At 57.6% G+C, this 23,269-nt stretch overlaps 8 protein-coding genes and 1 non-coding gene across 9 annotated transcripts; 5 read left to right on the plus strand and 4 right to left on the minus strand.

Annotated features, from left to right (window-relative positions):
• Positions 1–437: 437 nt before the first annotated feature.
• On the plus strand, positions 438–2,902 carry EHS24_006630 (uncharacterized protein; the record flags this gene model as incomplete). The annotated part of the gene is made up of 15 exons (XM_028622038.1): positions 438–685; positions 735–754; positions 811–844; positions 890–943; positions 997–1,041; positions 1,092–1,193; positions 1,246–1,315; positions 1,356–1,682; positions 1,762–1,812; positions 1,863–2,069; positions 2,119–2,171; positions 2,279–2,360; positions 2,406–2,453; positions 2,504–2,674; positions 2,723–2,902. The coding sequence occupies 15 exons, from the start codon at positions 438–440 to the stop codon at positions 2,900–2,902; spliced, it is 1,692 nt and encodes a 563-aa protein (XP_028478490.1).
• A 1,010-nt stretch (positions 2,903–3,912) lies between these two features.
• Positions 3,913–5,113, plus strand: EHS24_006631 (uncharacterized protein; the record flags this gene model as incomplete). The annotated part of the gene is made up of 2 exons (XM_028622039.1): positions 3,913–4,186; positions 4,224–5,113. 2 exons carry the CDS (start codon positions 3,913–3,915, stop codon positions 5,111–5,113), a joined length of 1,164 nt encoding a protein of 387 aa, XP_028478491.1.
• A 52-nt stretch (positions 5,114–5,165) lies between these two features.
• On the minus strand, positions 5,166–7,066 carry EHS24_006632 (uncharacterized protein; the record flags this gene model as incomplete). The annotated part of the gene is made up of 5 exons (XM_028622040.1): positions 5,166–5,172; positions 5,210–6,118; positions 6,172–6,388; positions 6,427–6,762; positions 6,808–7,066. The coding sequence occupies 5 exons, from the start codon at positions 7,064–7,066 to the stop codon at positions 5,166–5,168; spliced, it is 1,728 nt and encodes a 575-aa protein (XP_028478492.1).
• A 1,868-nt stretch (positions 7,067–8,934) lies between these two features.
• EHS24_006633 (uncharacterized protein) lies at positions 8,935–11,694 on the plus strand (the record flags this gene model as incomplete). Its single annotated transcript, XM_028622041.1, has 3 exons — positions 8,935–9,817; positions 9,857–11,211; positions 11,254–11,694. 3 exons carry the CDS (start codon positions 8,935–8,937, stop codon positions 11,692–11,694), a joined length of 2,679 nt encoding a protein of 892 aa, XP_028478493.1.
• A 213-nt stretch (positions 11,695–11,907) lies between these two features.
• On the minus strand, positions 11,908–12,007 carry EHS24_006634. Its single transcript has one exon. It is a non-coding gene; the product is annotated as a tRNA-Thr (tRNA).
• A 207-nt stretch (positions 12,008–12,214) lies between these two features.
• EHS24_006635 (uncharacterized protein) lies at positions 12,215–14,422 on the minus strand (the record flags this gene model as incomplete). Its single annotated transcript, XM_028622042.1, has 7 exons — positions 12,215–12,382; positions 12,425–12,627; positions 12,684–13,335; positions 13,377–13,499; positions 13,551–13,811; positions 13,861–14,234; positions 14,302–14,422. The coding sequence occupies 7 exons, from the start codon at positions 14,420–14,422 to the stop codon at positions 12,215–12,217; spliced, it is 1,902 nt and encodes a 633-aa protein (XP_028478494.1).
• An 876-nt stretch (positions 14,423–15,298) lies between these two features.
• Positions 15,299–17,004, plus strand: EHS24_006636 (uncharacterized protein; the record flags this gene model as incomplete). Its single annotated transcript, XM_028622043.1, has 2 exons — positions 15,299–15,451; positions 15,490–17,004. 2 exons carry the CDS (start codon positions 15,299–15,301, stop codon positions 17,002–17,004), a joined length of 1,668 nt encoding a protein of 555 aa, XP_028478495.1.
• Positions 17,005–17,410: 406 nt separating this feature from the next.
• Positions 17,411–18,766, minus strand: EHS24_006637 (uncharacterized protein; the record flags this gene model as incomplete). The annotated part of the gene is made up of 1 exon (XM_028622044.1): positions 17,411–18,766. The coding sequence occupies one exon, from the start codon at positions 18,764–18,766 to the stop codon at positions 17,411–17,413; it is 1,356 nt and encodes a 451-aa protein (XP_028478496.1).
• A 2,167-nt stretch (positions 18,767–20,933) lies between these two features.
• Positions 20,934–23,129, plus strand: EHS24_006638 (uncharacterized protein; the record flags this gene model as incomplete). The annotated part of the gene is made up of 6 exons (XM_028622045.1): positions 20,934–21,088; positions 21,139–21,574; positions 21,625–21,806; positions 21,857–22,289; positions 22,341–22,649; positions 22,704–23,129. 6 exons carry the CDS (start codon positions 20,934–20,936, stop codon positions 23,127–23,129), a joined length of 1,941 nt encoding a protein of 646 aa, XP_028478497.1.
• Between the last annotated feature and the right edge of the window lie 140 nt (positions 23,130–23,269).

The following is a 23,269-nucleotide window of genomic DNA, read 5'->3' on the forward strand; positions in this document are numbered from 1 at the left end:
GGTCTGCGGACTGCGGTCTCGCGAGAATGGCAATCCACATGTGCTAGCGTGGATAGGCATCTCCTCTGCGTGAAAGTGGCCAAGTGGCGGCGTACGTGTGGCGGAGAAAGGCCCGAATTGTTTAGGTTTTCTTTTTTTGTTTCCGCGCTCCACCACCCACAGGGCCGGGCACCCGGACCGGAATCACCGACCCGGTGGGCCTGTGGGCATGGTCACGTCAGTTCCGTTCAAATGTCGGCGAGTTCCTGTCTGCGGACTCGGTGCTATCTCGGGAGGAAGAGTTTCCGTGTGGAGACCGATCTTGATCGACAAAGGAACCACCGTTCGAACATTGACAGCCCATATAAACTCGGGGCACCGGGGTCTGGGCTCCAGCCGGGGCACCAATTGACCGCACATCTACTCCACTAAGCAACCGCCACACAAGAATCACCACGATGACCACCCCAGTTGTCGAGAAGGAGAAGCCCGTGGTCGAAGACGACCAAATCGAAGACAAGAAGGGAGACGATGTCGTTCACCTTGAGTCTGTCGACAGAGTCTACACTGCGGCTGAATGGGAGAAACTGCTTCACGAAGCAGAAATCGCCGAGGACGAAGAGAAGAACATGCCCCTGTGGGTTGCCATGCGCACCTACCCCAAGGCCATGATCTGGACCTTTTTGGTCACTATGCACTTCGTCATGTGAGTTTGCAACGGCACTTTATTGTATGGCGCTTACAGTACTCTGCAGGGCTTCTTTTGATGGCTCCAGTACGTATTCCCCAGCAATTCGTACGATTTCGAAATCGCTACTGACGAATATTTAGTCTTTGGAAGCATCATTGCACTTCCAGCTTTCAGGTAAGTTACCCTTTGGTCCAGTCTGTCACGTCACTAACTTTGCAGGGAGAAATACGGAGTCTACTCCGAAAAGGCTGCCGGCTATCAGCTGACCGCAAGGTGCGTCTGCTGATTGTGCACAGCCCACATTATCTGTGACTAACTGTTCTTAGCTGGCAAACCGGTTTGGGCAAGGCAGCGGGCACTGGTTCTTTCTTGTGAGTCGCCCGCGGAGCAATAAATCTAAAGCCTTGGCTGATAAATCTAGCGGTATCATCATTGGAGGCTGGGCGCAAGCCAAGTACGGTTACCGTCGAACCTTGCAGGTCGGCCTCGTCTGGCTCGCGGGTGTCATTTTCATCACGTTTTTGTGGGTTACATCCTTGCCCGCGCTACATATACGTCCTCCTAACCGTGCTCAGCGCAAAGAACATTGTAATGCTTTTTGCCGGCGAACTGCTCAGTGGAATGAGCTTTGGTGCATTCACATGCGTGAGTACATCCCGTCGATCATTGTCGTTGACTGGCGCAGTCTGCCATGGGTTATTCGTCTGAAATCGCTCCAGTCCCTCTGCGTGGTTTCCTTACCACCTACATTGCTTTTGTCAACAGCTTTGGCCAGCTTCTCGCTGCAGGCATCTTCCGAGCAATGGCGGACATTGAGGGAGAGTGGAGTTACAGGATTCCCTTTGCTGTCCAGTGGGTCTGGCTCATCCCCCTCTTCATCATCGCCACGTTCGCTCCGGAATCACCGTGGTTCCTCGTTCGATGCGGCAGGCTCTTGGACGCCGAGAAGGCAGTGGGTCGGTTGGGAAAGACCTCGGACACGAGAAACCCAGAGCGAATTGTTGCTATGATGGTAAGTGACGGCGATCTACGAGATCGACGTTTGAACCGGCACACTCAACCGGTACACTGAAGCATGAACTGACCGACAGGTGCGCACCAACCAGCATGAGAAGGAAAAGTCAAGCTCGATGTCGTACCTGGTAAGCAGCCGGCAAAGCTCACTCCCTACGGAAATTCACTAATGGCTCAGGAATGCTTCAAGGGAACCAATCTTCGCCGCACCGAGATCGCCTGCGTTGTCATGTGCTTTATCCCTCTCTGCGGCGACTGGTTTGGCGGCGGCGGAGCTTATTTCTTCGAGCAAGTCGGACTTAGCACCGCGAACGCCTTCTCGTTCAACATGGGGCTGTGGGCATTCGCGTGTCTCGGCACTGTTGTGTCGTGGTTCATCATCCCAGTGAGTTTTTGATTGCCGAGTTATTTGGTTCCACGCTGATCGCAAACAGCACGTTGGACGCCGCAAGCTTGTTATGGCTGGTCTTTTCGCCCTTGCCTTCATGTAAGTTGACCGAATAGCATACAGTCGCTGTCAGTCGACATTGGGATGCGCCGCGGTGCGCGCAACCCCCCGAAGGAATCAGGAATTGATTGACAATGCCGTGCAAGAGTGATGATCGCTGACGCGGCACAGCCTCTTCCTTGTGGGAATGCTCACGATCGGTGTCAGGAAGGGCATCACTGCTTGCCTGTAAGTACTGCACATAAAATACAACTGACAATCAGATGGGTACAGGCTGTTCTCATCCTCGTTTGGATCTTCGTTTTCAACGTCGCCGTCGCGGTAAGTCACTGCCCTGTCCACTACGCCTGTATGCTGGGACTAACAAACAGCCCCTCGTGTACACGCTTGTTGGCGAATGCTCCAGCACCCGTCTTCGTGGACAGACCATTGGTATCGCTCGCAACACCTATATTCTCTGTGCACTTCCTGTGGCCTTCATCGCCAACTACTCGATGAACCCCTCAGCTTGGGGATGGGGTACCTACGCAGGTCTCTTCTGGGTGAGTCGATTCAAGAATGTCCCCTTTCGCCTGATATTGATAACCCAGTGTGGAACCTGTCTCACGCTTCCCGTCTGGGCGTACTTCCGCCTGCCTGAGACCAAGGGACGCAGCTTCCGCGAGCTGGACATTCTCTTCGAGGACAAGGTCCCGGCCAGGCAGTTTTCGACAACTGTTGTGAGCCGTGGATTTGATGAGGTCGACCTTGCCCAGGAGCAGCCTCGTTAAGCTGCGATCAGAAGCAACCGTTTCCAATTCTTGGAACCAAGCTGGCGGGGGGAATGGCCCGCCTGCCTACAAGATCAAATTCCCAATAAAACTCCATTTTTATTAGCTTTTTACCTTTTTGAAACGTTTTAGTGGCGTGGCGATGCAAACAGTTGTGAACTCTCTGCATATATGGGGGGCAATTCGTCCGTAGCTTTGCCGGGTCTGCCAACCACACTTGACGACAGATTTAAACGCCTCCATCCCGCAAGGTATCGCTTTTCAGTAGCCGAAGCCGCGCGCCGTCTACTGAGTTGACCTCAACGTTCATTGCCTGGCCGTGTACTGATCAGCCTATCAGAGGCAGGTTTCGGCAGTGATCGTGCGGGCATTCCCACAGTTGTCGTCGTTGCGGCCTCGTTGGGAGCTGGCCTGCCACGAGTGCCCTTAGCGCGAACTCGTGGCCGCGAACGTCCCTATCCGTCTTCCCATCGTGTGACCAGGGCGTGATGAATAACACGGCATGGGGGATGAACGAGCAGGCCTGGCGTGAGCTGACAGGAAGCACCATATGATCTAAAACTTCAGCATGGTTGGTCCACAGCGTAAATGGTCACAAGTGTCACAAAAGAACGAGTGGATTCCATATCCGCCCAGCAAGACCGGCTTTGACCGGGGATTTAGACGTGGAATCAAATCTGGAAACCCGAGCAAAACCGAGGTTTTGCACAAGACTCCAAGGACAGTGAATATGCATCTGCACGCACCAAACAGAGTAGAGCTGTGTATCGGTAGATGACGGAGACCTGAATCTGCTGCAAACAAATGCTCTGGCATACGTGTGGGAGTGAGAAATGTGCAAACAGATGTCGCTTGAGTGGGACTACAGGGTATACGCGAGGTCTCGGCCCCTGCCCGCTTGATAACCGAGATTTCGACGTCACTCTCCTCCCCACACAATGCCCTCTCCACAACAACTGCTACGACATTTGCGCCGTGCACTCCCCCACGGAGCCTACGGCTTCTCAACCATGGCCCGTGTGGACCGCAGTCTGCCCGCCACCTTTTACCGCGGCGGGACATCCAAGGCGCTCGTCTTTCGCGACGCGGACCTTCCCACAAGCCGCGCCGAGCGCGATGCCATCTTCCTGTCAGCCATGGGTTCTCCTGATCCCAATGGACGCCAGTTGGACGGCATGGGCGGCGGCTACTCTTCCGTCTCCAAGGTCCTCATCATTGGCAAGTCGGAACACCCGGACGCCGATGTCGACTATACATTTGCGCAGGTCCTCGTGAACGCGCCGAGTGAGTAGCTCCCATCGCGTCAGCAGCTGACCACCAGTCGTCGACTATGGGTCCAACTGCGGCAACATGCTGGCGGCTGTTGGTCCGTTTGCACTTGAGAACGGGCTGGTCGCACCCGGTCCGCAGGCGGACAGCCACAAGGTGGTCAGGATCCTCAATACCAACACGAACAAGCTCATCCACTCTACGTTCCCCACCGTGGCTGGATTCCCAGCGCAGGCTGACCTCTCTGGCGACTTTGCCATTGATGGAGTGGCCAACACACACGCTCGTGTCACCCTTGACTTTATCAACCCGCAGGGATCACGAACAGGAAAGCTGTTCCCCACGGGCGAGCGACAGGAGGGTCTCGCTTTGCCGGATGGCACGACGATCAAAGCGACCCTGATGGACTGCGGCAACCCATGCGTGTTCATCCTAGCCTCTGATCTCGGTGTCGACTCCACCATCCTCCCCCCGGACCTGGAAGGGGACAAGGCCATGCTTCGTCGCCTAGATGACATTCGCAACGCGGCGGCAGTCAAGATGGGCCTTGTCGACTCGCTGGACCAGGCTGGCAAGGCCAAGTCGGTCCCGAAAGTGTGCATCATGTCCGCCAAGGCAGACCACAAAGTGCTTTCTGGCGAGACGCTCTCGGCCGACAAGATCGACCTCGTTACGCGGTGCATCTCGTCTGGTGACCCACATCGGGCACTGCCCATCACGGCGTCGCTGTGCACCGCGGCGGCATCCCAGATCGAGGGCACGGTCGTCCACCAATGCCTCAGCGGGCCCAGGGTGTCTCAGGGCGTCATCATCGGCCACGCATCGGGCACCATCGAAGTTGACGCTGTGCTTGCTACGGGGCCAGGAGGAGACATCGAGGTCCCAAAAGCGCGGGTCTTTCGCACAGCAAAAAAGCTCTTTGAGGGCAAGGTGTTTTACTAGTGGGGAGCCTCACGTTATGTGCACATCATATCCATCCCATTTCTATACCGCCTTACAGACTCTGATATGTATTACCCTCTAACACGCCCCATTCACTAGACACGGTACTCATTCTCGTTGAGCGAGCGACCACTGGGGTCGTGCTTGGCATCCCACTCGTCCACCTCGTCCTTGGGAACCTTGATGATCTCGTGCGCCGCGCTACCGTCTTCGTTAATGGCGACGCGCTGGCGGACCTCGTACTTGCCCCACTTGGGAAGGATGATGGCCCAGACCACGTAGTACAGTCCACTGAGTCCAATGATACCAAGACCCGTCAGACTCGAGGCGCCGTAGAAGAAGTGGAACGACGAGGCGTTGATGCCGCCTGCGGGAGGCACCCAGGGCATGACGAGGAGGTAGATCTTGGACAGGAGGTAGAAGACGACCACCCACGACCAGCTGCGGTACTGCGACGGCGGGAGGTTGAGGTGCTTGCGCTGGCGGCGGATGAAGAAGAGGCCCGCCGTCATGAGCGAAAGGAAAAAGGACGAGGGATAGTTCTGGAGGGCAACGATAAAGTTGAAGGCGTCTCCGGCCGGGGGAGCGAGGATCATGATGGTGGTCATGGTCCAAATGACGGCGAAGGGACCCAGCGGCGTACCGAAGGGCTTGGTCGAGACCCAAAACTTCTGGAAGGGAAGAACACCTTGACGGCCGACTTCGCGAATGATACGAGCCTCACCGACGATCACGGCGAGGATGTTGCTTCCAGCACTGAGCACAGGCAGGATGGTGAGGCCTTGGGCAGCGCGCTCGCCAAACAGGGTCTTGAAGAAGAGGGTCGCGGTGGTCTGGCTCGACGCGAGGATCGCGGCCTTGGGCAGGGCGGCAAAGTACGCAATGTTGACCAGGAGGTAGAGAACAAAGACGACAAAGACGGCCGCGTTGGCGGTGCGCTTGATGGTCCTGACAGGGTTCTTAACCTCGTTGGCGAGGTTGAACGAGTTGTTGAAACCACCGTAACTGTGACGTGTCAGTAAACACTCCCATGGGGTTGGTCCCGGGGGGAAACTCACCTGAAGATGATAGACACGAGAGCGTTCGACAAGGCGTATGCGTCGTTGCTCGTACCCTCAAAACTGTTGCGGAAGTTGGCATGCGGGTCGGGGACCTTGCTGCTGTGACCGCCAAGGACGACAAAGCCGGTGATGCTAATGAAGAGGAGCGTGCCAAGCTTGACGATTCCAAGACCGTTAATAATCCGGAGAGACCAGTTGGTGCTGAAAACGGGGACTGAAAACGGTCAGCACAGTCGAGAACACCAGGCTTACTGAGGACGATCACTGTGAAACCAGCAATGGCTACACCCTTCAGTTGCCAGGCGGTAGCTGTGTGGTTGGCGAGCTTGAAGATGTACTGGGACAATACCAAGGCGTTGCTGCTGTTGAACGAGAGGATAATGGCCTGCGCCGCAAAGGCCGCAGGGAAGAAGTGCTTAGGCCTCGGGAACGCCTGTTCCAGGTATACCACCTCGGCGCCGGAGCGAGAGGGGAAATATGACATGAGCTCAAGGTAGACCGAAATGCCGGCGAGAGAGATAAAGAGGCCAATGACCCAGTAAATGAGAGCGAGGCCAACAGATCCCGTGCCGGCGAGAATGGTCGACGCTACACAGTGTCAGTGGTTGTGTCCACCTGTGAGAAAAAACTCACGTGTGCTGAAGATTCCAGTGCCAATAAGCATGGTAATGTTGAGGAACAAGGCAGTCCACTTGCCAACCTTGTACCCAAGAGGCGAGTGGGTCTCGACAGGAGCACCGCTCACGTCCTGGTATGTTGCACCGGCATTGTTGCCGCCCTTCTCACCGACAAACTCGTAGCCATCGGCGGCAAGGAACTGCGGGGCGAAGACCTCCTCGACGGTCGGGCTCTCGGGGATATCCTTGAAACTACTCTTTTCGCTGGAGGACATGGTGGGAGGATGGGTGGCACGGATCCGAGCCCAGCTTGTCCATGTTATACTGTTTCCTGTAATGGCGGCAAGAGGTCTCTCGTTGCTGTCCATGCTGTGAGAAATGCGCTGCCACATTCGTCACTCTAGTTGCCGATCACGACTCGCCAGATCTTTGGGCGGCGCCAAGCGAACGTTACCCGGCTTTGCCGTTTGCACGTACATGCATGCATCACCAATACGGCCTCCCTTTCCTGCGACGACAATGCAAAATAGTTGCTGGAATTGCGCATTGACGATGCAGACGTTGAAGCATGAGCAGTGATAAGGCCTAGATCACGTCGTGCCACAAACCATTAGCACAGAAGCACGTCATTGTGAGCACCATGGGCGCGGCGAGTCCTGCCTAAATGCACGAGGGTTTTTGCAGGCACGGAAGCCTCCTACAAGTCGGTTAGTGACCGATTCTCTGGGCAAGCTCCAAGCGCCAGCGGTGTGCTGCGACGTATGCTCGTCAGCAGGACCCTCGATGTCAGATTGCATGGCGAGCATGGCGGTTCCAATGACGACTGACCAACAACATTCCGGCATAAATCCGGTGGCACACGCAACACGGATCTGTCGAAGCGGCGGAGTCGCCGCCTTTCCCCATTTCCACAAAAGTCGTGTAGCCTGGAGGTGTACAAAGGGGCCTGTCAGCTGTCTTCGATTTCCTGCAACGCAACAGCAACAGCCCGCAAACGTGCGTTGCAGACGGCCGGTCCAAGCCGCCTGTTGCCCACTTGGCCACTTGGCTTTCCACACCTGCCCGCGGTCTCCTCCGAAGACGAGGGGGGCGTCATTTCCGACGTCGGGGTTAGTGACAGTTGTGAGTGAGAGACCATGCAAGGCGGGGCGGGGGACACTCAACCTAGACATGGTCTTGCTTATCGAGATGTGTGAGTCGCATGCAGGTCAGCAGCAACATCTCGCAACAAGTATGGACCGCGATGACTCGTTTGACCGGGCGATCAGCCGGACGCACCTCCGCCGGTGGTTTGAAATCTGTCTGTTAGCGGCTGATTCTCGGCGAGACGGCATAAGCTCTTTACCGCGCACCGCCCAGACGCCAGACCCACAGTTCAGCCGCTTTCCATACTTGTTCCACAGTCCTCTGCTGTGGCGCGGAACGGGGCCTCGGTCACCACCACGTTCACTGCAGACGACACGGCCTTTCCCCTCGCTAATCGGTGATTAGAACGGATAACGGATGTAAAAGGTCCGCGCGCCGCTGGACCGCTGCATGGCATCGCTCGGATTGAAATGGCCGTACTAATTCGACAACGACGAGTACGGCAGAGCAGTAGAGTACTGTACTGTATGTGCTGAGAGCAGAGCAGAAGATGCAGGGTGGGTCAACTGGAGGCCCGTCCCACATTGATCATTGAACGACGTGGACAGTGGGCATGGGCAAAGTGGGCAAAGTCGACCCAGTTGCCTCCGCTAATACGTTTTTTTTTTTTCTAATCGTGAGCAAAAATACATGTTCTACTCTATACAGCTGCTCTTTGATAACGTCGAACGCCGGTGGCCATTGCATGCCTCCCCCGTCCTCCCCACCGCGCCCCACGCACCCCGCATGGGGCTGCTGCCAAGTGCCAAGTGTGCGCAAGGTGTGGTGGCCAACGGTGCGTTGATGTGCCGCCCCCGTATATGCGGGGGGACAGTGGCCGAGGTAATTCCGGGCCCACCGCCGGTCACCGCCGGGTCACTTGACCCATCGCTCGGTGTTGCGGTGTGAGATTACACCGATGCTCTCCCGGACTGCCAACTGTTGTTTCCAACCTCATATATATGCTCGACACAGCAATGACTTGCACAACACACCTTGCCCCGGTCCTCGAGACAATATGACCAACACTGTAACCATCTCTGAGCTCCAGTTCGAGCACTACCCCACCGGCTTGGGCGTCTCGCACGCATCGCCCCGCCTCTCATGGCGCTTTGACGGCGACGCCCGTGACTGGACCCAAGTCGGGTACGAGGTGCGCGTCACCCGCAACGGCAAGGCAAAGACCTTTGCTGTCGACTCGGCGGCATCTGTCCTTGTCCCGTGGCCGTCGGAGCCCCTCGCAAGTCGTGACGCCGCCCATGTCGAGGTGCGCTCCCGCGGAGCCGACGGGTGGACAAACTGGACCGCGGCCGACGTCGAAGCTGCTTTCCTGGACCGTTCCGATTGGAAGGCCTCCCTTTCCGCCTGCTCCGAGATTGGCAAGAACGGCAACCTGGTCCTCAAGGGAATGGCTATGGAGCAGGTTCCCGACACGCGTGACAAGAAGCCCTACCGTCTTCGCAAGACGTTCACCCTTGACACTGTGCCCAAGACTTCGCGTCTGTACGTCACTGCCCAGGGTGTGCATACCACATACATCAACGGCCACCGCCTCCCCGACCTCCTCGAGCCCGGATGGACATCATACCAGCGCAACATCAACTACCGCGCATACGACGTCGCTCCGTTCCTGCAGCCCGGCAAGAATGTCATTGCGTCGTGGATCGGCGAGGGATGGTTCTCCACCCGTCTGACGTGGGGCGGAGGCGTTCGCGACAACTGGGGTCACCGCCCGGCCCTTCTTGCCCAACTCGAGGGTGATGGCCAAGTCCTCGCTGCCACCGGTGACGGCTGGGAGTGGTCGTACGGTGCCACCACCCAGGGCGAGATCTACGACGGCGAGACGTTCGACTCGAACGTCGACGACGTGGAGTGGCTCACAGCCGACAAGCCTGCAGGAGGTGAGTTGCAATATGCGTCTATTTAAGCTGACAGCGTAGAGTGGAAGAAGGCCGACGCACTCCCCCTCCCTGACACCAACCTCGTCACCCCCGAGATCCCCCCCATCCGCGAGTACGACCGCCTGAAGGTTGTCGAGGTGATCACCACACCCAGCGGCAAGACTGTTCTGGACTTTGGTCAGAACTTTGCTGGACACGTCGAGATTGTGGCCCAGCCAACTGGAACGGGCACTTTGGTACTGCGCCACGCCGAGGTGTTGGAGAAGGGAGAGCTCGGCGTTCGCCCCCTGCGTGTCTGCAAGGCCACCGACAACATCATCCTCGGTGGCAAGGTTGCCGGGTGGCAGCCCAAGTTTACCTTCCATGGATTCCGCTATGTCCAAGTCTCGGGCTGGACCGCGCCCATCAAGGGCGACGAGTTTGTCGGCGTCGCCATCTCCTCCAACTGCAGCCGCACCGGACAGTTTGACTGCTCCCACCCCAAGATCAACCGCCTGCACGAGAACGTTGTTTGGTCCATGCGGGCCAACACCATCTCGGTGCCCACCGACTGCCCCCAGCGTGACGAGAGGATGGGATGGACAGGCGATGCCCAGGTCATCACTCCCACCTTCAACTTCCTCTTCGACTCGGCCGGCTTCCTGCGCAACTGGCTCCGCGACCTGCGCGGTGATCAAGCCGCCAGCAACGGATGCGTTCCCATCGTCATTCCCAGCTTTGACTCCATCCCCATGTTCAGCAGTCCTCACGCTGTCTGGGGAGACGTCGCGGCCCTTATGCCCAACGACCTCTACACTAGCTTTGGTGACAAGGACATTCTGGCCGAGAGCTTTGAGAGCATGAAGTCGTGGCTCGGTGCCATTCCCCGCTCGGATGTTGGGCTGTGGGACACCAGCCTGTTCCAGTTTGCCGACTGGCTCGACCCCAAGGCGCCACCCGAGCGTGCTCAGCTGTGTACCACCGACCCCTTCCTGGTCACCGATGCGTACTTGATCCACACCACCCGCACTGTCGCCAAGGTCGCTCGCGTGCTCGGCAAGGACGACGAGGCTGCCAAGTACGACGCCAATGCCCGCGAGCTGCTTCAGACCTTCCACGACCTGTACATCACAAAGGGCAACCGCGTCGTGAGCGACACTCAGACGGCCCTCAGTCTCATCCTTCAATTTGACCTCGTCGACCCAGCCCGTCCCGAGCAGAAGGAGGCTCTTGTCAAGAGGCTGGCACTCCAGGTCTCAAAGGAGGAGTGGCAGGTTGCCACTGGCTTTGCGGGCACCCCGCTCATCCTCCCTACCCTGGCGGCGAACGGACTCACCAACCACGCCTACCGCATGCTGCTGAGCCGCGACTGCCCCTCGTGGATGTACCAGGTTCTCATGGGCGCCACCACAATGGTAAGCTTACATCCACACCGAAACAGTTAGCTAACAAACCAGTGGGAGCGATGGGACTCGATGCTGCCCGACGGCACCATCAACCCGGGCGAGATGACGTCGTTCAACCACTACGCTTTTGGTGCCGTTGCCGCGTTCATGCACAACACGATCGGTGGCCTCTCGCCGCTCGAGGCTGGATGGAAGAAGGCCCTCATCAAGCCCCAGCCCGGCGCCAACCTCACCCACGCGTCGGTCGAGTTCAAGTCGCCCTACGGCAAGTATGCTGTTTCGTGGCGTCTCAACGGCGACGACCTGTCCGTCGAGGTCGAGGTGCCGCCCAACGCGTCGGCTGTGGTCGAGCTGCCGGGCGTCAACGAGACGGTTGGCTCGGGCACGAGGTCGTACAAGGTCAAGTGCGAGGCGCAGGAGTGGCCACCCAAGTCACTTCTTCCCAACCCTATGCCCGGCGGCTCAACGGAAGACAAGTGGGTTAAGGAGTAGATGTAGTCGGCAGTCACACGTAGCTTAAGATCAAATATACAATGTCGGATGTAAATGTGACGGAAGACGGGCAGCAGAATCCATCGACCTTCAACAACGCGATTTCCACCACTGCCATGCATTCTTCTGACTCAACTCAAGCCCAGTGGGGACGTACCTACAGCTAAAAGGAATGCGTGCATGGTATACATGCAACCAAAAATGATGTGCTATTGCCTTCTACCCGAATTGAACGGGTGACCCTTTCATCTTAGCCAGGCTGCTGTTGACAGACACTACTAGTGAAAAATTCTAACCACTGAACTAAGAAGGCCGACACGTTGAGCTGTCTGTCTGTGTGGCCGAAGCGGATCGCTCTTGGAAAGGCTGTTGATTCACGAAACACACCGCATGTGGTGTTGGAGACTGCGCGTTACGATGCCTTCGAGCCCACTTTCATCACCCCTACTTCTACAACACGCCTGCAATCTACAGACGTCACCTGTCGTTTCTTCCACGTCACCTAAACTTTCCCCCTTATTTACAAGTTGATAACCCAGTTGTAGTACCTAGCTCCACTGCGGCGGAGCCGCTTGCCAAATTTGATCATTCCAAAGGACGAGACGTTGATGAGGGTCGCGACGAGCACACTGGACCATGCAAAGTTTTTGAAGCCCCAAGTAAAGGCCCAGGCGGTGATGGCATAGTTCTGGAGTCTGTCAGCTTGTTGTCTGTAGCGTCAAGGACTTACAAAGCCGAACGTCATGCACATGCCGAACACGATGAGACTCAGGAGGTACGGTGCCGCCTGTTGGACGTCGGCACGGGGTCCTTCCTTTTCGCGAGGGTGCATCGAGTGGAAGCTGTCGAACGCGTACGTCAGGCACAACAGAGTCGCCAGGGGACCAGCGACAGTGAGGACAAACTCGCCCGCGACAAAGACCATCCAGTGAGCTACGAGAAAAAGTAAGCACAAAAACAACACTCTTCTGTTTCGCAGCTCCACTCACCATTGTACGCGACACCCAGGCTCATCATGATGAGGCCAAGAGGCGAGAGGATGGTGGGGACAATCATCAGCCAGAGCTTGTGCTCTGGTTCCGAGACACCGCCGTTGCGGCGCGCGCAGCGGACCGTCCAGCGGTCACACACCCAACCGCCGAGAATGGCACCGGGGACAATGGCCAGGAAGGGCGAGAGGAAGGTGAGGCCGACACTGGTGGGTGCCATGTTGTAAGGCTCGGCGGAGAGGACACCCGACGAAAGTGCGGCCATGCAGTTGAAGAAGATCTGGTAGATGCCAAAGATGAGGCCGGTGAAGAGTGTGATGGGGAGAGGAAGCATCAAGAACGGGTAAACGATGCCGCGGAGCAGAATGCCGCCAGCGTACTTTGACACGGTGAACATGTTCCACGGGCGAGGGCCGGGGTATGGGGACACGATGCGGTCGTATGCGTGGACACCGACGCGAATGTCGTGTGTGTCGGCGACCTTGACGATGGCGGACGACTTGTCGCCCTCCTTGTCATACGCGCTGGTGGACGTAATGTGTGTGGCGGTCTCCTCGGGCTTGACGGGGTCGGTGTCGCGCTTGAAGTTGGTCTCCTCGAGGAACACAAACAGGAAAATTGCCACAATGCCGGCGAATCCACCAGCCATGTACTGTAAATGTCAGTAAACAAGCCACATAAAACTCTGCTCACGGGAGGGCCGTGCCATCCAAGACTGTTGTAAATGTAGCCACTAAACACGGGTGCCAACACGGCACCACCGTAAGTGGTGGCCACGTAGATACCAAAGGGGAGAGCACGCTCGTGGTAGAAGAACTGGAAGACGTGAGCTGGGGGAGGGCAAATGCAGTTGATCTATGTACTCACCACATCAGACAGCGATGCCTCGGGTCCCACAAAGAGCGGCGACGCGACAAAGCCGTTGACGAGGCAGAGGCCGATCCATGCACCGTTTGTGGGAATGTGGGGCAGGGAAAACGGGAAGATGACCAGGCAGCAGCAGCTAACAATGTAGACTGGGCGCTTGCCTATGGCGATCATGAGTGGAAGGGTGAAGCACGCTCCAAGTCCCTGGCCCAGGTAGGCAAATCCGACACCGGTGTTGATGTTGTCCAGTGAAAGTCCAGTCTGAAAAGTGTCAGCCACAAGCCACAAAGCAGGCGCGGTCAAAACTCACAGCTTCGCTGACAGGCTCGTAAATGGCATACAAACAACCAGCGACCAAACACGCTGCCAAGACATAGGCAACCATGCACCCGAGTTGAAGCCATTTGCGCTTCTGGCTCCAGTTGAGGGGGTCTCGCGGGTCCGACGAGGGCGCGGGGACAAGAGTAAAGTTGTCATTGCCAGATGCCTCGGCCGCGTCGTCGAGAATGACAGTGGTGCCCGGCACGTCAAGGGCGTCCCTGAGGTCGTCGTGCTTAGCCATAACTCTGCAATCAAGTGAGCTGGGTGTGGTGGTGTAGAGGTTTAGGAACCTTTGGTGGGGTAAAGCACTGGCAACGGTGCGCGCCGTGTTCTTTTCATTCTCCACAGCCGATCGCCAGGACGCTACCGAGCTACTGTCAGTACTTGGTGGGCTTCGGCCAGATCCATGGAGCGGTGGGAACCTTATCACCTGACAACTGGACAATCATCCAATTACCCGGTTGTTTATTGGAACTGCCGTTGTTATCCGCAGCGCATACGCCTGCAGAGCTTCGTTCAAATACAATCGCATGGCCTGCGACTCCCCGCATCGTATTATGCCTGAACCTAAGCGAGGTCGGCAAGCTGCCCACTATCTGCGTTCGCGGCCCTCCGGTGATGAGTCCGCCGCCGATAAAGAATCGCACGCTAGTACTACTGTTTCAGTCAATGTCGTCCTAACAGTGATAGCATATGTAGTGGCACAGGTCCGCAGCTCGCCAAGACTTTGGCGCTACAAGTGCGATTGTTCAACGTGGTTTCGGCGCTTGGGCGAGATGCCGGGCGTTTGCTCATGCTGCGGGCGCTTGACCCCAGAGATGCCCTCCTCATGTGATTGCGCTCACGCAGCATTGGAAGACAGCCCCATCGTGAGCTGCATTGATTCGTTAAAGCTCGTCAAACGCGCCAGCCACACCCGCATGACGGCCGAGCCCGTCGAGCCCGTTCGCTGCAACCACAGTCACCAATCAGGCCTTAGCGACCTAGCGATACTCATGAAGGATATACGGTTGCCTGGCCTGTAGCACGCGCTTCGACCAGCGAGAAGAAGATATTGTGAATGATTGGCGCCAGTGGCCCAGTACTGATCCAGCGACCCACCCACTGCATACTCGAGGACGCACATTGTTTGCCAACCACTATGACCATGTCCGGCTCATTCGCATGGGCTTCACTGCATACACTCTCTACTCTCTGGATCTCTGGTGTCCCGCATCTCGGCCGTAAACAGTTAATAACCCGGCGCAATTACCCACCCGACGCCACATTGGAACATCTCACGCCCCCACAACGGGTATTCCACTATCGGCGTCCAGAAGGCCAGAAGGCCGGATGGTGCCAAGAAGTGGGCGACATCAATAAAACCAACACCGCCGGGACCATGATACAGCTACCGCCTGAACCCAACCTTCACAACAGGAGGCAGGATGACAACCACTACGGCGACCACCCGTCTCGTCAAGAATGCCCGCATCTTCACTTCAGCGGACGGTGACTCGAAACTCCACGAGGCCCTTGTGGTGGACGGTGACAAGGTCGCGTTTGTAGGAACCCTTGAGGAGGCCGAGAAACGTGCCGTGGTATGTCACCTAACACAAAGGGCTTTGCTGACTGAAAGAACGCCGAGGTGACTGACCTAGGAGGCAAAGTGGTTCTCCCTGGTATCATTGATGGTCACACACACCTCGTCATGTTCGGCGGCTCGCTCGCCAAGGCCGACTGCTTGGGCAAGACAGCAGCGCAGGTGCAGGAGATCATCAAGGCCGAACGCGTAGCCAAGCCACACCAGCCGTTTGTCCTGGGCCGTTCCTTCCTGTTCGATGCTCTGGGTCAGGACCCGCACAAGTCCCTGCTTGACGCCGCCGTGTCCGACGTGCCCGTGATCATCGACTCGGCCGACCTGCATTCGACATGGCTCAACAGTGCCGCTCTCAAAGCTGTCGGAGTAGGACGTGATACCCCCAACCCCAAGGGCGGCGAGTTTGAGCGTGACGCAGACGGAGAGCTCACCGGTCTCTGCCTCGAGACCGCGGTTGTGGAGTATGTGTGGCCATGGGTGTCAAAGCAGATGACCCACGAGGACCGGGTGCGTATGCTCGACGACGTGTTTGAAGAGTACCTTTCAACTGGTATCACCGGCTGCATCGACATGGCGATGACCGACGAGGACCTCGCCGCCATCGAAGCCGTGTATGCACGCAACCAAAGCCTTCCCATCCGCGTCGCTGTTCACTTCCTCCTGCGGCCAGACGGCACCGACGAGTCTCGTGCAGAGCAGGTCACGGCTGCGGCCGCCCAGCGCAAGCGCCTCGAGCCATATGCGCCGTGGCTCCAGGTCGCAGGCGTCAAGGTCATTTCTGACGGAGTTGTGGATTCGTGTACGGCGTTTCTTAAAGAGCCGTACGCAGATGGAACCAAAGCTGGACCCATCTGGCCGGGCGACGAGCTGGCAAAGGTCGTTGTCCTGGCCGACTCGCTCGACTTGCAGATTGCGGTCCATGCCATTGGCGACGCTGCGTCAGAGCAAGCGCTGGACGCCTTTGAGGCGGCGATCAAGGTCAACGGCCCGCGTCCCTTGCGCCGCCACCGCCTGGAGCATCTCGAAGTCGTCACCCCAGAGAGCATCCAGCGCCTCACCCGCCTTGGCATCGTTGCGTCCCTGCAGCCTGTCCATGCCGACCCCGTCTATGTACCCAACTGGCGCAAGATGCTGGGTGAGGACAAGCGCTGCGACCGCGCCTTCCCTTGGACAGAATACGTCGAGGCCAATTCCAAGGTGGCGTTTGGATCCGACGCTCCGACCGCTCCACACCACCCGTTCCCCAACATGTACACCGCCACCACCCGCCAGTCGGCTGTAAACCCTACGCTCAAGCCTGACACCGACCCTCGCATTGTCGCTCTCGAGCGTTTCTGCTTGAAGCTGGACACGAGCATTCGCTTCTACACCTCTGGGTCCGCCTACTCGATGCGCGGCGAGGACAGCTACGGCACCCTCGAAGCGGGAAAAAGTGCCGACTTTTGTGTGATCAGCATCGACCCGTTCCAGGATGGTGTGGAGACACTGCGGGAGGCGCAAAAGGCCGTCACCCAGACGTGGGTTGCGGGCAAGCTGGCGTGGGAGAAGTCGTAGACGGCATAATGCATAGGCTCAGAAGCATAATGGGGATATACTGATCTTGGGTGAATAGCACAGCATATGCCCCCGCCACGACGGCAAAGGACGGATAGAATGGCCTGATTGAGCGAACAAATCACTCCGGAATGGAGTCCACTCCGTATGGTGTTACGTATGCATTGTATTGCCAACCGTCGGCGCGCTTAGCGAAGGAGAATGGCGTCGCCGTCCGCAGGGTCCTGTGGCCGATGGAGAGATCAGAACCACGCACTACTGGTCCGTTGACGAGATGTGACGGTGCGGATGGTGATTATTTCCGCGTTCTCGGCAACCGCCTGTGGCTGCCGTGACGAGACGGGCCTGGAGCGCTCCACGCATGGGTCCGGCACGACGGCTCTTGTCGGCAGTTCGGTTCCTGCGCTTACGTGGGCTCAACGTACAGGTCCATTTCCCTCTCGCCAACCTCCTGGGCATACTCTTCTCGAGAAACCAGAGACAGCTTTGTCAAGAGAAGGTCTACCCCGGGCCCCTCGCGGGCTTCGAGCTGCGCAGCAGACGGCTTGCCATTATCCCCAATACCCATGTCGCCTGGCCGCAGGCGAGAGTACATCAGCATGCCTCTGGCGGCTGACCGAAAGCGGGCTGCGGCAGGCTCGGCCATACCGACCACTGTGAATGTCTTGTCCTCGATGAATCGATCCACGCAATCGACCAAGGCAACGAAGAGGTCTTGTTTACTGATTCCACTGGCAAGAGGTTTCTGCTCTGGAGGATCGGATGTGGGAGACAGGATGATCACAACGTCCTCGACGCAATCGGGGATGCGGGTAAGGAATGGAATGTGGGCTAGTTCCACATACCAAGTCGAGTTTGGAGTGCCGAGGTAACTCTGATAGACGGCAAAGTTGATGACGAGCTTCTTGACGCCTTGTGCTGGCGGCCGAAGAAACGCGTCCGGGCATTCCCCAAACGCGCAGAGCGACGTCGACAGAAAGACAACAAAGGTGGGTGCCACAATGGGACACTCACCTGCCCAGTTGGTCTCTGTGACGTCGATCAGGCGGACCGTTTCGAGCTCTGGCTCCATGGCGGCAATGCACGCTTGGTATATCATGAGCACCTGTGGATCGGGCATGAAGTGGATGTCGACAACTCGGATACGCCGGAACACGGTCGCTGCGACAGGAGCTGCATGGGCCAGACTGCAGAACAAGACATGGTCGCCCCACTTGCTGGACGACTGCCAGTCGAGAGTCTTGCCTCTGATGGCAGCCCACCGCCGCTCCACCCGCTCGACCTCGTTCAGATCGGCGGGCCATGATAACATGTCCTCCGGGTCGGCGGGGATGGAACCCCCAAGGTGGACGAGTGCAATGTGGGTATCGAGGATCCTTGAGACGCGGGCGTGGAATGCCTTGGACGTTGGGCGGAATGCGTTGAGGGCATCACGGCACGCAAACTCGACGATGCGGTCGATAATGTGCGGGTGAGCCGTGTGGTCGATGGTGACTGACAGGCTTGGGTGTGGTTTCTCCTGCTGTTGCATGAGGGTAACAACCTCTACTGGGCCATCTGTATCTTGGTCGCCGTGGTCGTCGCTGGCGTTGCAGCCGTCGTCGGTCGCCGTGGCTTCAGAAGGCAAGTGGTCGGAGGAGGTGTTGAGACGCAGCTCGTCACCGAGTGGGTCATGGAGGTCTGTCGTAAACGTTTCGAGCGCATTACTGTATGCCCCGTAGCTCCGTGGTTTGCTATGTGAGCCGCCAGGCGTTGAGGCCATTGCATGTGTTGTTGTTGTTGTGGATTTCTGACGCACCTCGAACAGCGCAGCGGCGGTGACGAGCCATCGGATGCACGTTGAGGGTGGAGGCCATGATAGTTTAGCCGTTGTTTTGCCGTGGCTGGGCTAGGTTTGGGGGTGACTGTCTCTTCGATCTCTTCCTCTGTTGCCCAGATGCTCATCCTGCCTGGCTTCGTCAAAACATCACCCCCTCGCATCCACCCACCTGTGCACGAACCGGCGGCTCTTGCTCGTCGATCGTCGATAGGCTGACTGTACTGTACTGGCAGCGGTACCGAACCTAGAGTGGACATTTAGGCGCCATCGTGGACTCGTTGGGGCGAGAGATCCTCACATTCCCCGCCACGATATGCATACGATATACGATACGAACCTCACACGTGAGCACTCCCACATGGGTCGAGGCGGTAAGCCGAGAGTTTGTGATCTTTTTTTTTTGATCTTTGGGCCAGATCTCACCGCCGGAGAGACGTGATCGCTGATTGTCCGCGGAGGTTATCCGGCCTGCTGTCTGCCGCTGGGGAGTTGGGAGTTGAGGCCGATTTTGTTGCGACTCGTTGCGTTCTCATTATGCTGTTGGGCTGGGGACGACACGATCCACGCAATTCAGCAGCAACTGCATGGCAGTTGGAAATAGCATAGCAACTGGGGAGGCTTGCACGCGATCGTCGCGGAGCTGCGTGGTTTCGGCGATTCGAAAATGTCCATCAGTACGCGACGCGTAACAGACAACAATCGAAGCCTGTACATTCCATCCCCAGATCCACGATCAGGGCCTGCAGCGCCGCAAGCTCGCACGAGCACCAGCGTTGGGGACCCCCCAGGTCCTCCGCCGAAGCAAAGGAGGCCCTTCGATGCGCATAACGTGGCCCCCAGCCTCAACTGGGCACCGGCGCAACCGTCCGCGGACATTTAGGACTGTTGGACCTTTTCGGACGGGACGTTGCGGAGAGCCTTGTCGCAAACCAAACGCTTTGCCGAAGCAAACCATGCATCGAAGGCCACCAAGGCCACCAACCCAAACGATATGCAAGTGAAGAAGAGAAATCGTTTCAACTGCTGTCTCTTGGCAAGGCGCTGGCTTGACAAAGCGCTGGCTAAGGACCTGGCTGAATGGTGAAAGCGCGGGACAGGGGTGTGGGTGGAGTGGCAAATCGTTATCACGTCATGTTTTTGCATCCTACTCATGTCAGTTATCCAACTGAGTAGCATGAGTAGTTTTGCAGCCTGTTTCCCGCCAGGTGCCTACACGCCCCTCAGCGACAGACATTCATACGTACCGGCGGCAACTTCGTTTGGTGAACAACAGGTGAACAACAGAGATGCTGCCAAACATCCGCAACGTCCGCACCTCACTGAGGTCCGTCCGCGTCTGTCCGCGTCTGTCCCGCCGAGGTTCCGTGTCGGCATCTTAACCAGCACACGGACCTCGGCACACTCGGTACACAGGACCCCATTTGCGGACTGCTGCGGGCATGTGACATTCATGTGACATCAATGACATAGGCGGCTGCCCGCTCGCTGCCGCCGCTAGCCGCAGCAGCACCCCACCCGGCCCCGGTCTGGAGACTCCCGAGCAATGTGGCTTTGTTGCTGCATTGTCCTGAAAGGGGCGACGAGGTGGGGTGGGGTCGCAGTGGGTGCCTAGACGAGCTGTACTTCGTGGTTCGCCTGCTGATCTGCTCAAGGTTGGGTGTGTTGTCGTCAGCCCCCACATGCCCCACATGCCCCCACATGCCCACTCTATACTGTTGCTTGCCGTCCCCACCCCCCTCCCGCTTCGCTTACAACATTCCAAACGGCCGCCAGCCATGGTGAAAGGGGCCGAACAGGAACGCAACTATCGTGTACCTCCGCAAGGGTTCATCTTCAACATGTTCGCGGTTCTCCGCGATGTTGCGGAGGTGGGGCCATTGTAGCGTCCAAGGGGGGACACGGCCCTTTGCGACAGCTCGCAATGTGACATGCTTCTATAAGAAGGGACTGGGGGCCAGTTGATTTGCGTCTTCCACAACAGGTTGCAATTCGCGACGGTCTACCGCCACATTACAACTTGCTGAGCGCCAGCCAAGAACGCAACACAACAGCGCCACACCGCCAATCACTTACAGCAACCACAACAACCACAGCCGCCACCACCCCCACCATGTCTCTTTCGTCTGACGAGGAGCGCCAGGTCGGCATCAAGGAAAGCCCCTATGCCCACGACGAGAAGAGTGCTGCGCACCACATCGATGACAAAGCTCGCCGCTCGAGTCACGTGGAGCACATCCACAATATCAACGAAAACGTCTCTGCCAAGTGAGTGTGCCTGAGTGGGGTGGCCAAGGAACGGAGGGTTAACATGCCAGAATTCAAAACCCCCTCTTTGGTATCCCCAAGGACCAGCTCTTCGATGACGTTGACCGCTTCTGTGACGAGAATGGCTTTTCGGACCAAAAGGAGCTCTTCCGCAAGGGTGCCCTCGTTGGGCAGAACCCGAGTGGCTTTGAGAGGTACCCCGAGCTTGACGATGCCGACAAGAACGTCCTCCGCCGCGAGAAGACGCACAAGTGGGACCAGCCCAGGGCCCTCATCTTCACCGTTGTCTTGGCATCGGTCGGAGCCGCCGTGCAAGGCTGGGACCAGACCGGTTCCAACGGTGCCAACCTGTCGTTCCCTATCGAGTTTGGCATTCCCGACACGGTGGTTGAAGGCCAGAGTGCCAAGGAGCAGGAAGACCACTCGTGGCTCGTCGGTCTCGTCAACGCCGCCCCTTACATTGGTGCTGCGCTCATCGGTTGCTGGGTGAGTCTTAATGTATCTGTCACACGACCCGTGGCTAACCCAATGTACAGCTCAACGACCCCATGAACAACTGGCTTGGCCGCCGTGGAACCATCTTCATCTCCGCTGTCTTCTGTCTGCTCACTCCCATCGGCTCTGCGTGCACCCAGAACTGGCAGCAGTTGCTTGCCTGCCGTATCTTGATGGGAATTGGAATGGGACTCAAGGCATCGACTGTTCCCATCTTCAACGCGTGAGTCGCCTAGAGCACACGGGGTTGTGGCGCAACGCTGACAATGACAGTGAAAATGTCCCGGCCTCTGTCCGTGGCGGTCTGGTCATGTCATGGCAACTCTGGACCGCGTTCGGTATCTTCCTCGGCTTCTGCGCCAACCTCGCCGTCTTCAACGTCGGAAAAATCGCTTGGCGCTTGCAGCTCGGATCGGCCTTCATCCCCGCCGTCCCGCTCGTTATCGGCGTGTACTTCTGTCCCGAGTCGCCGCGTTGGCTCATGAAGAAGGGTCGCTACGGGGACGCGTTCAAGTCGCTTCTGCGTCTGCGCAACTCTCCGCTCCAGGCCTCACGCGACCTCTACTACGTCTATGCCCAGCTGCAGGAGGAATACGCCGCGGTCGGCACCAGCAACTTCTTCACCCGCTTTATCCAGCTCTTCACCATTCCTCGTGTTCGCCGCGCTACTATCGCTTCCTTTGTTGTCATGCTCGCGCAGCAGATGGTGAGTTGGGCATGGTCCATACGGGCGTTTCATTGCTAACAATGTCTACAGTGCGGTATCAACATTATTGCATTCTACTCGTCGTCCGTTTTCCAGGAGGCCGGTTACGGTACCCTCCAGTGCCTGCTCGCGTCGTTTGGTTTCGGCCTCATCAACTTCATTTTCGCTTTCCCTGCCGTTTTCACCATCGACACCTTTGGAAGGAGGAACCTGCTGCTCTCGACTTTCCCCAACATGGCCTGGACCCTGCTCGCGGCCGGTCTTTGCTTCCTGATCAAGGACACCAACGTCAAGGTTCCCCTTGTGGCGCTTTTCATCTACCTGTTCGCCATGGTGTACTCGGTCGGCGAGGGACCTGTTGTGAGTACCAAACTAGAGCTGGCTATAAAATCACAATGCTGACACACGATACAGCCGTTTGCCTACTCGGCCGAAGTGTTCCCCATCACCCACCGTGAAGTCGGCATGGGCTGGGCTGTTGCCACCTGCCTGTTCTGGGCTGCGGTCCTGTCGCTCACCTGGCCCCGTATGAAGATTGCAATGACCCCGACTGGTGCCTTTGGCTTCTACGCCGGCCTCAACGTCATCGCCACTGTCATGATCTTCTTCCTCCTCCCCGAGACCAAGCAGCTCACGCTTGAGGAGCTCGACTATGTGTTCGGTGTGCCCATGAGCAAGCACGCTTCTTACCAGGGCAGCACCTGGCTCCCCTGGTTCATCAAGCGCTACATCTTCCGCCGCAAGGACGCCCAGCTCAAGCCCCTCTACAACCTCGACGAGATCCAGGGTATCGAGAAGGACCCCGAATACGCCGCTATGACCGCTGGCGCTGCTCACTGATCACTGAGAGAATAACGAGAAAACAATGGAGGAGGGAAATGGAGACACACAAAGAAAACAAACCTAGCGTTCGATGTGTTTTGTAATGTTAGTACTTTGGAAAGAGGCAATGCAGAAGCTTCCCATGAGCAAGCGTCGGC

Source organism: Apiotrichum porosum (genome assembly GCF_003942205.1).
Source record: "Apiotrichum porosum strain DSM 27194 chromosome Unknown scaffold_3, whole genome shotgun sequence".
Lineage (NCBI taxonomy): Eukaryota > Fungi > Basidiomycota > Tremellomycetes > Trichosporonales > Trichosporonaceae > Apiotrichum > Apiotrichum porosum.